The sequence below is a fragment of the Halichoerus grypus genome, chromosome 5 (genome assembly GCF_964656455.1).
Source record: "Halichoerus grypus chromosome 5, mHalGry1.hap1.1, whole genome shotgun sequence".
NCBI classification, from domain to species: Eukaryota; Metazoa; Chordata; class Mammalia; order Carnivora; family Phocidae; genus Halichoerus; species Halichoerus grypus.
Genome location: NC_135716.1, coordinates 136,166,080 through 136,183,034, shown reverse-complemented (window position 1 = coordinate 136,183,034; position 16,955 = coordinate 136,166,080). Strand labels below are relative to the sequence as shown.

Sequence of the window (16,955 nt, the reverse complement as noted above, 5' to 3'; positions counted from 1 at the left end):
CTTCTAACTTTACTTCACAATATTGGATATGATCTTTCCTCATTCATGAATCTTGTCTTCCTTAGAAAGGTGAACCAAATGACTACAACTTAAAATGTTCAGCTTTATCCTTTGTTTCTGACAGTGCTAGCTACTTGCTCTTTTATAAACTTTCATATCAAATCCAGGGAACAATTAAAGCAGGGATTTTTTTCCTCCCCTCAGATTGTTGCCTGTTTCTGGAATGCCCCTAGGTCCCCTGGATTCATGGTCCTTAGGAGCATGCCTCAGTGTTCTGTTATTTCTGACCCTCAAAAAACCTCTTTTCTCATCTGGTGCTAAAATAAATTATTTCAATGGCACTTGGTTTAACCACCTGTAATCTGACTCAGTGACTTTCCCATGGACCTACTCATCATTAATAGTATCTGAAGATAAACTATTAAATTTTGATTATTTGGAATACTTACAGAAATGTGGTACTCTGGCTTAATTGAATTCTCTCAATCACATAGAATTATAATACAAATCCCATTTCTTATTTTTTTTTTTTAAAGATTTTTTTTATTTATTTGACAGAGAGAGACACAGCGAGAGAGCAGGGGGAGTGGGAGAGGGAGAAGCAGGCTTCCCGCAGAGCGGGGAGCCCGATGTGGGGCTCGATCCCAGGACCCTGAGATCATGACCTGAGCCGAAGGCAGACGCTTAACGGCTGAGCCACCCAGGCGCCCCCCCATTTCTTACTTTTGAAAAAAATTTTCTGTCTAGTCATCTTAGTATACTGAGAAAAGCAATCTTTCTTAGAGATTAAATGTCCAAACTTATCCATTCATTCATTCTACAAATATGTATTGAACACCTACCTGTGCTAAGCCGTGTTTGGGGGAGACATTTGAACAAAAACTGTAAAGAACTAAGTGAGCATGATCTGCAAATACCTGGGGTTGATCTTTTTGATTCCTTCAAACTGAGTCATAGTCCTATCTCTTCTACCTGAATTAGGATCTGCCTTAATTATAGTAAAACTGAGGGGCGCCTGGGTGGCTCAGTCAGTAAGCATCTGACTCTTGATTTTGGCTTAGATCATGATCTCAGTGTGGTGAGATGGAGCCCCACATCAGGCTCTGTGCTCAGCAGGGAGTTTGCTTAAGATTCTCTCTCCCTTCTCCCTCTGTCCCCCTACCCCTGCACAAGCATGTGCTCTCTCTCTCAAATAAATAAATCTTTAAATTAAAAAGAATAATAAAACTGAATGTTTTGAGGCTCAGCGGGGAGTCTGCTTGGAATTTTCTCTCTCCTTCTCCCGCTGCCCCTCCCCCCCAATTAATACAACTTATCCAGAGCATGCTCTCTCTCTCTAAAATTAAAAAAAAGAGAGTAGAAAGAAAAGGAAAATCAATGATAGTCATAAAGAAAAACCTTAACCCTACTGTGATTAGCATTTCCCTCTAATGTTTTCTCCCATGTTTTTGTTTAAAATCTTTCAGTAGCACTATTCACTGCAGGGTTAGCCTCAGTTCTCTTGCCTGACAAACGATCTACTTGTCCTCACAGCTGGGCTTCAGACTCTCCCTAACAGCACCATGCAGCCCCACTCCTATTATATTTTCATGCTTTTCTTCACTCACAGTGCTTGGTTCAGTTCACGTTAAAAAACATTTATAGAGTTCTCAATTCTAAAGTTACAAACCCAAGCAAGTCTTGAACCTTAAAAAGTGCTCAGTCTAGTTTCTGACTGGCAACCCATTTTCTCCTTCTCTCTTGCTACTCTCTTGCTCAGTCTGTCTGGGAAGAAGCTGCATACACTGGAAGAGTCAGGGCCAATGAGTCCTCCACTGGGATGCCTTTCCTGACTTTCTTTCAGAGGTAGAATTGACGGCTTTGGTGTTTGAGGGGTTTCTTTTGTCTCCCACCCACTGAGTGGTGCTCTAGGTAGATTTCTATCAGAGGACTGTAATACTGTAATGCACATACTGTTTTCTTCTATGTCTTCCCCTATTGGACTACAGGCTCCTCGAGGTCAGGGAACAGGTCCAATTCATCTCTGATTCCCCAGTACCCACCAAGGACAATGCTGACAGTAGATGCTAAGTAACACAAATGAAAGAATGAACCTGAATTTTTTACATCGTTCCAAATATGGTTTATATGGACAAATTATTTGACCTATTTATTTTTCACTTACCACTTTATCTCAAGTAATTTTCATATTGCTGCAGTTAATATTTTAATGGCTATTCAATACTTCTTTCAAGGTCAGTGCTGCCCAGTAGAACTTTCTGCACTGATGGAAATGTCCAGTATCTGTGCTGTCCAATACAGTAGGCACTAGCCATGTGGATACTGTGCACTTGAAATGTGGCTAGTGTAACTGAGGAGAACTGGGTTTTTAATATATTTTAATTTCAATTTAAATAGCCACATATGGCTGGTGCCTACTGTAATGGACAGTACACAGACCGTAATTTCTGAATATTTCCCTTTGAACAATAGATGAGACATATGTATAGTTATCACATTGTTACTCAAGGGAGTGGCATTTGAAATGGTGTTTAAAATATTTTAAAGTCTAAATATACTAATCATCTCCTCCTAAAATTTTTATAATCTTACAAAAGATTATAAGAACACTTGTACTTCAATATATAATGCGAAGGTAAATAGCAACACCCATCCATAGAAGGAATTCCAAATTCATGGGCTTTAACTAATTGGAAATTATAAATTCTACCTACTGTTGTAGTTTTTTACTGATGCTCCAGTTTTTTGTACTTATCCCCTGGAAAGGTGCTTATGTTGTTCCACACTATCACATGGCTAATTTAAAAGTTGGACCTTGGGATGCCTGGGGGGGCTCAGTCAGTTAAGCATCTACCTTCAGCTCAGGTCATGATCCCAGAGTCCTGGAATCAAGTCCCACATCCGGCTCTTTGCTCAGTGTGGAGCCTGCTTCTCCCTCTGCCCCTCCCCCCATTCCTGCATGCACGTGAGTGCACACTCTCTCTCTCTGACAAATAAAGTCTATAAAAAAGTAAAAGTTGGACCTTTTCTTTTTACTATTTTAGCAGGGTGTGTGATTCATACATTTCAATATATTCCAGTTCTTAAAAATCATTAAGTATACTTAGTAGCTTGTGTACACATAATATGAAAAGGTCTTAGGCATAGTGTCAATGCAAAGAGCATTGAATAAACTTTACCAGATGTGCCTCTCTGAGTAGGATTATCACTTCAGCCAAAGACCAAAAGCTTACCCTTTTTTTTTTTTTAAAGATTTTTTATTTATTTATTTGACAGAGAGAGACACAGTGAGAGAGGGAACACAAGCAGGGGAGTGGGAGAGGGAGAAGCAGGCTTCCCTCCGAGCAGGGAGCCCGATGCGAGGCTCGATCCCAGGACGCTGGGATCATGACCTGAGCCGAAGGCAGACGCTTAACGACTGAGCCACCCAGGCACCCCCAAAAGCTTACTCTTGAAGATAAGTTTCATCTGCTTCCTACCCACTTTGAAAGGTATAGTGCAATCCACACTGAATCCTTATTTAAGCAACTTAGAATATCCTTGGAGATATGTTCAAATGTCTTTTCCAAACAGAAAAACTCAAATAACAGCAGTAAATTCTTATTGCCTTTGAAATATCAGATGTCAGATTATTGCTTTCATTAGTGATGACTGCCATCGTTTCCAAGACACTTAAGTCAGTTAGCCACTTTGAACTACATCTACACTTAGTATTCTGGTAGTTATTATTTTGGCTATATTTTATTATCTAATTTGCGTGTTATACTATTCAAAATACTGAAATTATTGAATAAATATTTGCAATTTGGGAAAATAATAATTTTGAGGTACTAGATAAACAAGATCATGGTCTAGCAGAACTATTAACTTTTCGTTACTACTGGTCCCCTATTTTGTCCAGATGCACATATACTATAGCAGGCAGAATTTTATTTTATTTTTAATATTTTATTTATTTGAGAGAGAGAGAGAGCGCGCGCGTGCACTCATGCACACATGAGGAGGGGGAGGGGCAGAAGCAGATTTCCCTGCTGAGCAGGGAGACTGATGCAGGGCTCCATCCCAGGACCCCAGGGTCATGACCCGAGCCAAAGGCAGATGCTTAACGGACTGAGCCACCCAGGTGGCAGGCAGAATTTTAAAGATATCCCGCTAGGGCTCCCATCCTCTGGTTATTTAATCTAATCTCCATACTACTGTAAAAGGGCTTTGCAGATGGAATTACAGTTACTAATCAGCTTACCTTAAAATGGGAAAGTTACCCTGAATTATACAGGTGTACAAAGTAATTATTATAACCCCTTAACAATAGAAGAAGAAGGCACAAGGGTTGCTCAGAGAAATAGAGTGGAAGGAGAATGGATGTGGCAGGAAGGAACATCAGAGAGATTCCAAGCATAAGAAGGATTTTTCATACCTTAATTGCTCTGAGATGTAGGGGTCCAGATGTAATTTGCAAGAGATCTCTTGGAGCTAAGGATGGCCCCCAGCTAACAGCCAGCAAAGAAACAGGGACCTCAGTCCTACAAATGCAAGGGACTGAATTCAACTAACAACGTGAATGAGGTTGGAAACATTCTTTCAGAACCTCTGATAAGAGCCCAACCAGCCAACACTGATTTTAGTCTTACTAAATCTGGAAAAGAGAAACCAGAATGACCACCTAAGACTAGCCACCTACAGAAATGTGAGATAATAAATTTGTATTTTTTTAAAGATTTTTTAATTTTATTATGTTATGTTAATCACCATACATTACATCATTAGTTTTTGATGTAGTGTTCCATGATTCATTGTTTGCGTATAACACCCAGTGCTCCATTAAAGATTTTATTTATTTATTTGACAGAGAGAGACACAGCAAGAGAGGGAACAAGCAGGGGGAGTGGGAGAAGGAGAAGCAGGCTTCCTGCTGAGCAGGGAGCCCGATGTGGGGCTCGATCCCAGGACCCTGGGATCATGACCTGAGCTGAAGGCAGATGCTTAACGACTAAGCCACCCAGGTGCCCCAAATCTGTATTGGTTTAAGCTGCTAAATTTGTGCTAATTTGTCACAGCAGCAAGAGAAAACTGTAGACACCAAATTCATTCAATGATCTGGAGGGATGTTGAAGTATACACAGTATACACAGCCTTATTACATACGTTTGTTTATCCATGATCTAAATATGATCTTACGTTAAAAATTAAACTTATTTTTTAATGGAAATGTTTCAGTGTTTCCTAATGTTTAGTTTCCTTTATATGTAAATTGAATTTAAATTCATGTGATAGAAAGGAATAGGCTAGAGGAAGGAACTTGTAACTTGTTTTGATCCTAATGTTTGGCTCATGAATGTACAGGATAACATCAAGATAGACCAAGAGTTTCTTGAGACGGACTGTGTCTCATTTGTCTTTGTATCTGTCTCCAGATGGATACGTAGTAGCCATGTAATAAATGCTTGTTACTGTTGTATGTGTTGGCTTGTCTTTTTGCTCTAGCAAAAAATTTACTTTAAAAACTTTAATTTTTATATTTTTTCCTATAGGTTATGCTTTCTAATCCAGTGCTAGAAAATCCAGTGAATTTGGAAGCAGCCCAAATGCTGATTAAAGATGAATCTCTGTACAAACAAGAAGTTCTAAGACTTTTCAACCAACCAACACAATGTAAGAAGTGCCTATTTATTGTTTTTTGCCAATTATTAATTATGCATTTATAGCAAATAAATGATCCAGCAAATAAGTGTTATATAAGCGAATATTTTCTGTATCCATTCTCAGGAATGAAATCATACTAAGATTTCTCCTATTGTACCTCTTTGTCAAACCAGTCAGTTATCAAAAAGTCAATCAAAAAGTGGTTCTTCTTTAAAGATTATCAGTGATCATAAGCTTAGTATTTTTAAATGTTATGGTCATATGGATGGTGGTACTGACTGAAACTTATTTACCCATCATAAAGATATGACATCTGATTTTAACTCTTTGATCCAAAATGGATATTTCCCAGATTTGACCTGCAGTACCCCAGATCTTACTGAACTGGGACTCCTTTCCTCTTGATTAGCAAAATGTTCAGCTTTTTGTTCTGAAGGGTTCGCCCCCAAGATATTCCTTCTAAGAGTCCATGTGGAAATGACATCCGAGGCTCTTCAATCTTTCTGCTCTATTGACCAGTGGTTTTTTTTTTTTTTTTCTTTTGATACCCTTGTTTTGCTCTCTTTTATCCTGCTGGGGACCTCTTCATGACTTAGCCCAGTCTCTCTACTGCTCCTGTGTTCTCTCTGCAATTAGCAGAATAAGGCTATTGGCTCCTTATGCCCAGAGGGGTTCATCACAAGTGGGGGTTGGGGCCCTAGTGCACATAGTTCTTTCCTCTCTATCCTGCCCCTCCTTTTTCCAGCCATGCACAGCAGCCAGACATAGTAACTGCTGTCATTTCCTCCCTAACAGCAAGCCTTGCTGTTCAGACTCGTTCTACCAAACTGATCTCTCATGTGCTTTTTCTTTCAGATGTCCCCTGTTTCTTTTTCCAGTCCCCTTCCAGGGCCTGCCAGTCCATTAGCTAGGTGTGTACAATTGTGACCAAGTTCAAGTGCTCCTCCGGGCTTTGGGTCTGGTGCAAATCAAGCAGTGTTGATCACGCATCCTTTTCGGTATCTTCAAACATGTCATGATTGTTGTGGAGTCCCTCAAACATTCCCTGACAGTTTTAAAGCTGGTTTGTGCACAGAGGAGTCCTATTGCTTCATTCTGACCACATTTCTGATCTCCCAGAATATTGTAGCATCCACTACTGTGTCCTCTGTGCTCAGTTACTATTTGTAGAACGAATGAATGAACAATTTATATCACTTAAACCTTCCCTGAGCCCTGCAGTACTATCATTATAAAGAAATATTCTATAACAAAGCTATATCCATAGTCTGGTAAATGGAAATTTAAAACCTGGTTTTACAGTATTGTCTACAGTAAATGATTCTGTGCAATAGATTTTGGGTTTAGCCTGCCAAAAGGAAGGATGAGAAAGAAACTGAAGAGAAGTCAGCCCTTCCTTTTGTCCCCCTGCCTAGCAGATGCCATCCTTCACTCCTTTCAGTTCTCCAGCTGTACTGTCAAGTCAGACAGAAAAGCTGCCCCAGTTGCCAAATCACCCAGCAGATGAGCAACAGCAAATAGACTTTGGCAGGTTTTCACTATGTTCTTTAGTTACGTTGGTGAAATACGTGGAAATCCAAGACAGTAAATAGTTATCAGCCTGCTTTCTATCTCAGCCAGACTAGGAGTGGTAGTCTCGGGTGCCATGAAGAGAGTGACTTCCCGCAGCTTCCAAGGGCAAGAGTGTCATAATACAGCAGACACAGCTGCTAAGGGGGTGGGGGAGAAGTTGCAGAAAACTTGTGTCCTCTCAATTAGGTGGTAATCTACAACTATGTGGATTTCTGTGAAAAAATGCATCCAGTGAGAATTAATTACTTGTAACAACTTGAAAAAAGATCTCACTAGAATGCTGCAAGAATCATCTTCCATATAATTTAAAATGCTAATAAAGAGATCTAGAAAAAGCATAAAGGAATTACCACATTCTAGGTAACACAAAACTGGAACAGATAGTTAATTGTATAAATGAGAAACTCAAGAGGCAGAGAACTGTATCATCTCTGTAAGCATTGATTGTAGGCCAGAATTATATCCTCAGTAGCCAGTGTAGTATCTGGTTGTAGGTATTGAATAAAAATTTGTAGAATGAACAAATGAAAAAATACATGTGAGCTTAGATCCTGATTTTACTTCATAGTTTACACAATGCTTTCACATACATTTATTCATCTGATCCTCAGCCTCTCCCTCAGTAGGAAGCCGAGGATCAGTGATAAGTGGTTGGCTCAAAGCCACAGAGAGCAAGCTGCAGAGCCAGAGCATCAACCTAGGCGTTCCCCTCCCCTGTGCCTCCAAATTTAATGGGATGAGCATAAAGTCATTCATTTGGGATCAAAGGATTAAAATTTCCAAGTAAAGAATGGAAGAGGCCTGACTTGATAGCAGAACTCTATGAAAAAGTTCTTGCGGAGCTATTTGATCACAAAGTTAATGTGAACCACTAATGGAAAGTGCCCTTGCACTAAGCATGTGTTGTATGATAATTCTGCCCCACTCTGATGTGGTGGGCCCTCATCTGGAATACCAGCATGCTCCATTTGGAGCATCACATTTCCTGAGCCGAAGAAACTGTGTATGTTTAGCTAGTGGAAGAAATGACAAAAGGCAGTTGTCAAAGCTGTTTTCAAATATTTGAAGGACTTTCATATAGAAAAGGGCCATTTCTTCTCTGTTGTTTCAAAAAACTGAAGTAGTTACAATCCGCTGTACCGTCTCTAGGCCTACTAGGTTGTAGCCACTATAGTCCAGAATCTGCAGGCTTGGCCCTGCCTTGTGCGGGAACATACCTTGACTATATGGGGGTCTTTTCCCTCATCATCAGTGGTCTGGAATTAATTTTGTTATCCTAAGCCTGAGTCTGGTATTTGGTATGCAGACATGCAAATGCCTCTCATTCCCCAAACTTTCCATAACGTGTTGTTTGCCTAGCCTGAGCCGCTAGGTCTTGGCCTTGCTGTTTTGACAAGAATACGCCAAGCTCTGAGCTCAAACCCAGCTGGTGGAGGTCCTGATGACCTTCCCAAATCCTGCCATTCTCTTTTGGGCCTGGACCCTGTCTCCCTTACTGATAGTGAAGGTGCTCACATATACCAGACTGCCTGGGACAGTCCTGGTATAATGACTTCTAGCACCCCCTTTGACTCTGTGCTCCAGTTTGCACACCAAATTATAAAGTCAGTTGGGTGCCTGACTGATCTGTCCTAAAAGCAAATGCCACAGTGGTTACACCATCCCTGGTGGTAACGCCCGCCCATCCAGGTCCCAGCTGGCCAAATAGGGGGAAGAATTTTCTAAAAACTCAAGTTGCTTAAGAATGGAGAAGGCTATTGTTTGGGTGCCTGGATGGCTCAGTCGGTTAAGCGTCTCCCTTCAGCTCGGGTCATGATGCCAGGGTCTTGGGATCGAGCCCTGAATCAGTCTCCCTGCTCTGCCGGGAGCCTGCTTCTCCCTCTCCCTCTGCCTACTGCTCCCCCTGCTTGTGTTTGCTCTCTCTGTCAAAAAATGAATAAATCTAAAATAAAAAAATAAAAAGAATGGAGAAGACTACCTTGGCTGGTAGTATCACTAACAGCCTGCTTTGAGAACTGTGGTCAGTTAGTCGGGTTTAAGAGCTCTTTTTCACAGATGTTGTGAGAGAGCTTCTTGCTCAGTGTCAGGGTTGGGCTAGGGGATTTTTCAAGTACCTTCCAACTTCGGCTTCAACTTGTTTACGAACACTTGGAAGAAGGAGGAGAAAAGATCTGGAAGGAGATAATGTTTAACAACTGTCTTGCATCCCAGCTTCTGGGTATTGCTTATTTATTTTCTATTGTGTCACAAGGGATTTTATATAAGCCTGTATGTCCTTTTTTTCCCCAGTCTGAGTGAATTTTTATTTCTATGTGGTTATATCATCAAATAATATTTATTCTGTTTATCATGTTTTTTTTCCAAGCATAAGGTTTGTACAATCTTTTTTTTAATTTTATTTTATTATGTTAGTCACCATGCAATACATCATTAGTTTTTGATGTAGTGATCCATGATTCATTGTTTTCGTATAACACCCAGTGCTCCATGCAATACGTGACCTCCTTAATACCAATCACCAGGCTAACCCATCTCCCCCCCCCCCCCAGAACCCTCAGTTTGTTTCTCAGAGTCCATAGTCTCTCATGGTTCATCTCTCCCTCCGATTCCCCCCCTCCCTTTGTTTTTCCCTTCCTTCTCCTAATGTCCTCCATGCTATTCCTTATGTTCCACAAATAAGTGAAACCATATAATAATTGACTTTCTCTGCTTGACTTATTTCACTTAGCATAATCTCCTCCAGTCCCATCCATGCTGATGTAAAAGTTGGGTATTCATCCTTTCTGATGGCTGAGTAATATTCCATTGTATATATGGACCACATCTTCTTTATCCACTCATCTGTTGAAGGGCATCTCGGCTCTTTCCACAGTTTGGCTATTGTGGACATTGCCGCTATGAACGTTGGGGTGCATATGGCCCCTCTTTTCACTACATCTGTGTCTTTGGGGTAAATACCCAGTAGTGCAATTGCTGGGTCATAGGGTAGCTCTATTTTTAATTTTTTGAGGTACCTCCACACTGTTTTTCAAAGTGGCTGTACTAACTTGCATTCCCACCAACAGTGTAAGAGGGTTCCTCTTTCTCCACAACCTCTCCAACATTTGTTGTTTCTTGCCTTGTCAAATTTTGCCATTCTAACTGGTGTAAGGTGGTATCTCAATGTGGTTTTGATTTGAATTTCCCTGGTGGCTAATGATGATGAACATTTTTTCATGTGTCTGTTAGCCATTTGTATGTCTTCTTCAGAAAAGTGTCTTTTCATATCTTCTGCCCATTTTTTGACTTGATTATTTGTTTTTTGGGTGTTGAGTTTGAGAAGTTCTTTATAGATCTTGGATACCAGCCCTTTATCTGTAGTGTCATTTGCAAATATCTTCTCCCATTCCGTGGGTTGCCTCTTTGTTTTGTTGACTGTTTCCTTTGCTGTGCAGAAGCTTTTTATCTTGATGAAGTCCCAAAAGTTCATTTTTGCTTTTGTTTCACTAGCCTTTGGAGATGTGTCTTGAAAGAAGTTGCTGTGGCCGATGTCAAAGAGGTTACTGCCTATGTTCTCCTCTAGGATTTTGTTGGATTCCTGTCTCACATTGAGGTCTTTCATCCACTTTGAGTTTATCTTTGTGAATGGTGTTAGAGAATGGTCGAGTTTCATTCTTCTACATGTGGCTGTCCAATTTTCCCAGCACCATTTATTGAAGAGACTGTCTTTTTTCCATTGCATATTTTTTCCTGCTTTGTTGAAGATTATTTGACCAAAGAGCTGAGGGTCCATATCTGGGCTCTCTATTCTGTTCCATTGGTCTATATGTCTGTTTTTGTGCCAGTACCATGCTGTCTTGGTGATCACTGCTTTGTAATATAGCTTGAAATCGGGCAACGTGATGCCCCCAGCTTTGTTTTTCTTTTTCAACATTTCCTTGGAGATTCGGGGTCTTTTCTGATTCCATACAAATTTTAGGATTGTTTGTTCCAGCACTTTGAAAAATGTCATTGGAATTTTGATCAGGATGGCATTGAAAGTATAGATTGTTCTGGGTAGCATAGACATTTTAACAATGTTTATTCTTCCGATCCATGAGCATGGAATATTTTTCCATCTTTTTGTGTCTTCTTCAGTTTCTTTCATGAGTGCTCTGTAGTTCCTAGAGTATAGATCCTTTACTTCTTTGGTTAGGTTTATTCTGAGGTATCGTACGGTTTTTGGTGCTATTGTAAATGGAATCGTTTCTCTAATTTCTCTCTCTACAGTTGCGTTGTTAGTGCATAAGAAAGCAACTGATTTCTGTGCATTGATTTTGTATCCTGCCACATTACTGAATTGCTGTATGAGTTCTAGTAATTCGGGGGTGGAATCTTTTGGGTTTTCCACATCTGCGAAAAGAGAGAGTTTGACTTTTTCTTTGCCAATTTGAATACCTTTTATTTCTTTTTGTTGTCTGATTGCTGTTGCTAGGACTTCTAGTACTATGTTGAACAATAGTGGCGAGAGTAGGCATCCTTGACGTGTTCCTGATCTTAAGGGAAAGGCTCTCAGCTTTTCCCCGTTGAGGATGATATTCGCTGTGGGTTTTTCATAGATGGATTTTATGAACTTGAGGATCCCTATACTCTGAAGAGTTTTAATCAGGAAAGGATGCTGTATTTTGTCAAATGTTTTTTCTGCATCAATTGAGAGGACCATATGGTTCTTCTCTCTCCTCTTATTAATGGTGTTCTATCACATTGATTGATTTGCGAATGTTGAACCACCCTTGCATCCTGGGGATAAATCCCACTTGGTCGTGGTGGATGATCCTTTTAATGTATTGTTGGATCCTATTAGCTAGGATTTTGTTGAGATTTTGGAATCCATATTCATCAGGGATATCGGTCTGAAATTCTCCTTTTTGATGGGGTCTTTGCTTGGTTTGGGGACTAAGGTAATGTTGGCCTCATAGAATGAGTCTGGAAGCTTTCCTTCTGATTCTGTCTTTTGAAATAACTTCAGGAGAATAGGTATTATTTTTCCTTGAATATTTGGTAGAATTCCCCAGGGAATCCATTAGGCCCTGGACTCTTGTTTTTTGGGAGGTTTTTGATCACTGCGTGTATCTCGTTACTGGTTATTGGCCTATTCATGTTGTCAATTTCTTCCTGTTTCAGTCTTGGGAGTTATAGGTTTCCAGGAAGGCATCCATTTCATCCAGGTTGCTCAGTTTATTGGCATGTCGTTGTTGTTAATAATTTCTAATAATTGTTTCTATTTCCTTGGTGTTAGTCGTAATCTCTCCCCTTTCATTCATAATTTTATTAATTTGGGCCCTTTCTCTTTTCTTTTGGATAAATCTGGCCAGTGGTTTATCGATCTTATTAATTCTTTCAAAGAACCAGCTTCTAGTTTCATTGATCTGATCTACTGTGTTTCTGGTTCTAATTCATTGATCTCTGCTCTAATCTTAATTATTTCTCTTCTAATGCATGGCTTAGGCATCGTTTGTTGCTTTTTCTCTAGTTCTTTAAGGTGTAGAGTTAGTTGGTGAATTCGGGATTTTTCTGTTTTTTTGAGTGAGGCTTGGATGCTATGTATTTCCCCCCTTAGGACCACCTTTGCAGTATCCCATAGGTTTTGGACCGATGTGTTTTCATTCTCATTGATTTCCCTGAATTGTTTAAGTTCTTCTTTGATTTCCTGGTTGACCCAAACATTCTTGAGCAGAGTGGTCTTTAGTTTCCAAATGTTTGAATTTCTTCCAAATTTTTTCTTGTGATTGAGTTCCAGTTTTAAAGCATTATGGTCTGAGAATATTCAGGGAATAATCTCAGTCTTTTGGTATCAGTTGAGACCTGATTTGTGACCCAGTATGTGGTCTATTCTGGAGAAAGTTCCCTGTGCGCTCGAGAAGTATGAGTATTCTGTTGTTTTAGGGTGGAATGTTCTGTATATATCTATGAGGTCCATCTGGTCCAGTGTGTCATTCAAAGCTCTTGTTTCTTTGTTGATTTTCTGCTTAGATGATCTGTCTATTGCTGAGAGTGGAGTATTGAGGTCTCCTACAATTAACGTATTATTATCAATATGACTCTTTATTTTGGTTAATAGTTGGCTTATGTAGAAGGCTGCTCCCATATTGGGGGTGTAGATATTTACAATTGTTAGATCTTCTTGTTGGATAGACCCTTTAAGAATGATATAGTGGCCTTCTGTGTCTCTAACTACAGTCTTTAGTTTAAAATCGAATTTGTCTGATATAAGAATTGCTACCTTAGCTTTCTTTTGAGGTCTGTTGGCATGGAAGATGGATCTCCATCCCTTCACTTTCAGTCTGGATGTATCTTTAGGTTCAAAATGAGTCTCTTGTAGACAGCATATGGATGGGTCCTGTCTTTTTATCCACTCTGCAACCCTGTGCCATTTTATGGGAGCATTTAGGCCATTCACATATTGAGAGTGATTATTGAAAGATATGAATTTGTCATCATGTTGCCTGTGAACACCTTGTTTTTATAGACTGTCCCTGTAAATTTCTTTTCTATATCACTCTTGGGGTCTTTCTCCTTTTATAGACCCCCCCCCTTAATATTTCTTGCAGGGCCAGCTTAGTGGTCACATATTCTTTCAGTTTCTACCGTTCTTGGAAGCTCTGCATCTCTCCATCCATTCTAAATGACAGCCTTGCCAGATAAAGTATTCTTGGCTGCATGTTCTTCTCGTTTAGTACCCTGAATATGTCTTGCTAGGCCTTTCTGGCTTGTCAGGTCTCTGTGGATAGGTATGACATTATTCTGATGCTCCTCCCTCTGTACGTAAGGAATCTCTTCCCCCTAACTGCCCTTAAGATGGTTTCCTTGGTTCTAAGATTTGCGAGTTTTAATATTACCTGCCGGTGTGTTGGCCTGTTTTCCTTGATCTTGGGAGGGGTTCTCTCTGTCTCTAGGACACGAATGTTTGTTTCATTCCCCAGATTAGGGAAGTTCTCAGCTATGATTTGCTCAAATATATTCTCTAGTCCTCTCTCTCTCCACGCACTCAGGGATTCCAATAATTCTGACATTGGAACGTTTCATGTGTCACTTATTTCTCTGATTCTATTTTCATGGATTCTGAGTTGTTTTTCCCTGGCCTCCTCTTTTCCCTTTTTGTCTATTAATTGGTCTTCTAGGTCACTAATTCATTCTTCTGCCTCACTTACCCTAGCTGTTAGATTATCTAGATTAGATTGGATCTCATTGATAGCATTTTTAAGTTCTGCCAATTCAGCTTTCATTTCTGCCCTTAGAGACTCTATGTTGCCATTAATTGATTTCTCCATTCTAGCTATTGTCTTCACAATTGCTAGCCTGAATTCCATCTCCAACATCTTGGTTATATCTGAATCCATTTGTACATCTGTGGCATAAGTCATAGTCTCTGAGTCTTTTCTATTTTGGGGGTTCCTCTTCCTAGTCATTCTGTTGAGGGATGGTTGATGGGATGTATAGAGTCCAAATTATTGACCACAACCCAAGCAAGATGCACCTGTTTTATAGGGACCTTAGGGTTGCTGGCCTCTTGTTTTCCCAGCCTGTCTTCTGGGGGAGGGGCCTGCCACACTGTTACTCAGGCAACCCTGTTTGGGCAGAGTTGTCCTGCCCCCTGTGGCGGGGGATGGGCTCAGTGAAAACCAGTTTTTGGGGGCTTTTGTTCTCTGGTGGCTTTCCCTGGCAGCTTTCCTCATCTCTTCCAAGAGTCAGAGCAGAATAGATCGTTTCCAACCCTCTGCCTCAGAGCAGAGAGATCACAGTCTGTTCTTCAGTGAGCTCTCCAGGCCACACTATCTCCATTTCTGTCTGTGGTGCTATAAACTGCAGCATTCTGGGTTGTGCACCCCTCAGCAGTGCTCCTAGTCCTCTCCTCCAGGTCAGGGCTTGTGTCTGCCCTTTGTGCTTCTAAAACTGCCAGCCGCCTCTAGTTCTCAGGCGCAGCCCCGCCGCTCCAGGTTTATGTCCGGGGAGCTGCCCTAAAGTCCTTTCCCCATTGCTACCAGTCTGTGAGTCTGCCCTGTCCCCAGCGCGGGAGGCTATCGCTTGCTGGCAGTGTAAGATCCCAACGTCTCCCTCCCCCTTCCGTTTATCTCTGGATTTGTGCCCACGGAATCACAGCCTCCCTGCTTCGTATCTCAAAGCCAACCGCCTGCGATATTCTTTTTGTAGAGATCCAGATCTATCTTTTTACTGATTTCCTGGGTGTTCAGAGTTGTCAGGTTGATATCCAGCTCAATTCTGGCGACCGGTTGGAATAGAGTCCTCTGCCATCTTTTTCTCAAACAAGGTTTGTATAATCTTAAAAAAATCTTTGGTTGAAAGAAAATAGAAGAGTATAAAAATAGTAAAACTCAATAATAGTGACCATGCCTAACATAATAATTTTTCTTTTAGCTAGGCATATTCCTATAGCTTTTGTTAAATAAAGGAGAGTTGTGCTAATAAGTTTCAGATACTTATCTGAATAAACTGTAGTATAATAACTAAGATATATGACAGAGTAATAATAAGAATAGAGAGGAATTATAGAAATATCAGGGAGATTATAATACTAATTTACACTATATAGCTTTAAAACCTGATCATTGTGCAAATAAATCCCATTCTTCTTGTGGTTAGGAAGATGTGATAGGCATTTGCTCCTTCTTCAGTTCAAGCTTCCAATTTGTTCATTTTTGTTTGTCTCATCCTAACAGTAGAACAATTTTAAAGAAAATTGTTTCTACACTTAAAGCTAGGTGGTGACTCATAGGGTTTCTGGTTTTGTTTTGTTTTGTTTTTCTCTTTAAAGGGACTGCTTTGGGGCACCTGGGTGGCTCAGTCGCTAAGCATCTGCCTTCGGCTCAGGTCATGATCTCAGGGTCTGGGATTGAGCCCCACATCGGGCTCCCTGCTTTGCAGAAAGCCTGCTTCTCCCTCTCCCACTCCCCCTGCTTGTGTTCCCTCTCCTGCTGTGTCTCTCTCTGTCAAATAAATAAATAAAATCTTTAAAAAATAATAAAATAAAGGGATCGCTTTTTGTTGTTAGCTGTAGGGATACCTCTTCCCCTGGAAAATATACTTTCTGGATGTCAAAGGAAAAGAAATTTAGTCCAATAGCACACCTTACTCATGAAAGAACATGAGCTTTAGCACCATCATTCAGACCCAGTATGGTTGTTGATGATTGCAGTGTTGTTATAGATAGCCTGTTATCCACAGATGTCAGGAGATGTGGAGACCAAGTTTAACAGGATGGTGCATGTGGATCTACTTGGTGGAGTTACAAACCTCTTTTTTTCCTGTTTGTATTTTATTGTACCAGGTAGTCCAGTAGCTTTCAGCAAAGTATCTAGTTGCTAGTTTTAATTAAAAATATTATTTATTTTCTATCAAAGAAATAGATGTTCATAGCTTCAAAGAACAAATGATATGAATTGTTTCTTTAAATTCATATATTTTTTAATTCCAGGATAGTTAACATACAGTGTTATATTCATTTTAGGTATATAGTATAGTGATTCAACAGTTCTATACATTAATCAGTGCTTATCACAATAAGTGTACTCTAATCCCCTTCACCTGTTTCACTTATCTCCTTACCCACCTCCCCACTGGTAACCACCAGTTTGTTCTCTATAGTTAAGAGTCTATCTTGGGGTTTGTCCCTTTTTTATTTTGTTTGTTTCTTAAATTCCACATATGAGTGAAATCATGTGGTATTTGCCTTTCCCTGAATGACTTATTTCACCTAGCATAAT

General features: G+C 40.2%; 1 protein-coding gene across 1 annotated transcript in view; it reads left to right on the top strand.

Annotated features, from left to right (window-relative positions):
- Nucleotides 1-16,955, top strand: part of UBE2U (ubiquitin conjugating enzyme E2 U) — a 51,042-nt gene that overhangs the window by 7,927 nt on the left and 26,160 nt on the right. The window contains exon 5 of the mRNA XM_036070450.2: nt 5,532-5,652. Within this exon, the coding sequence (XP_035926343.2) occupies nt 5,532-5,652 (121 nt within the window). The remainder of the gene's footprint in view (nt 1-5,531; nt 5,653-16,955) is intronic.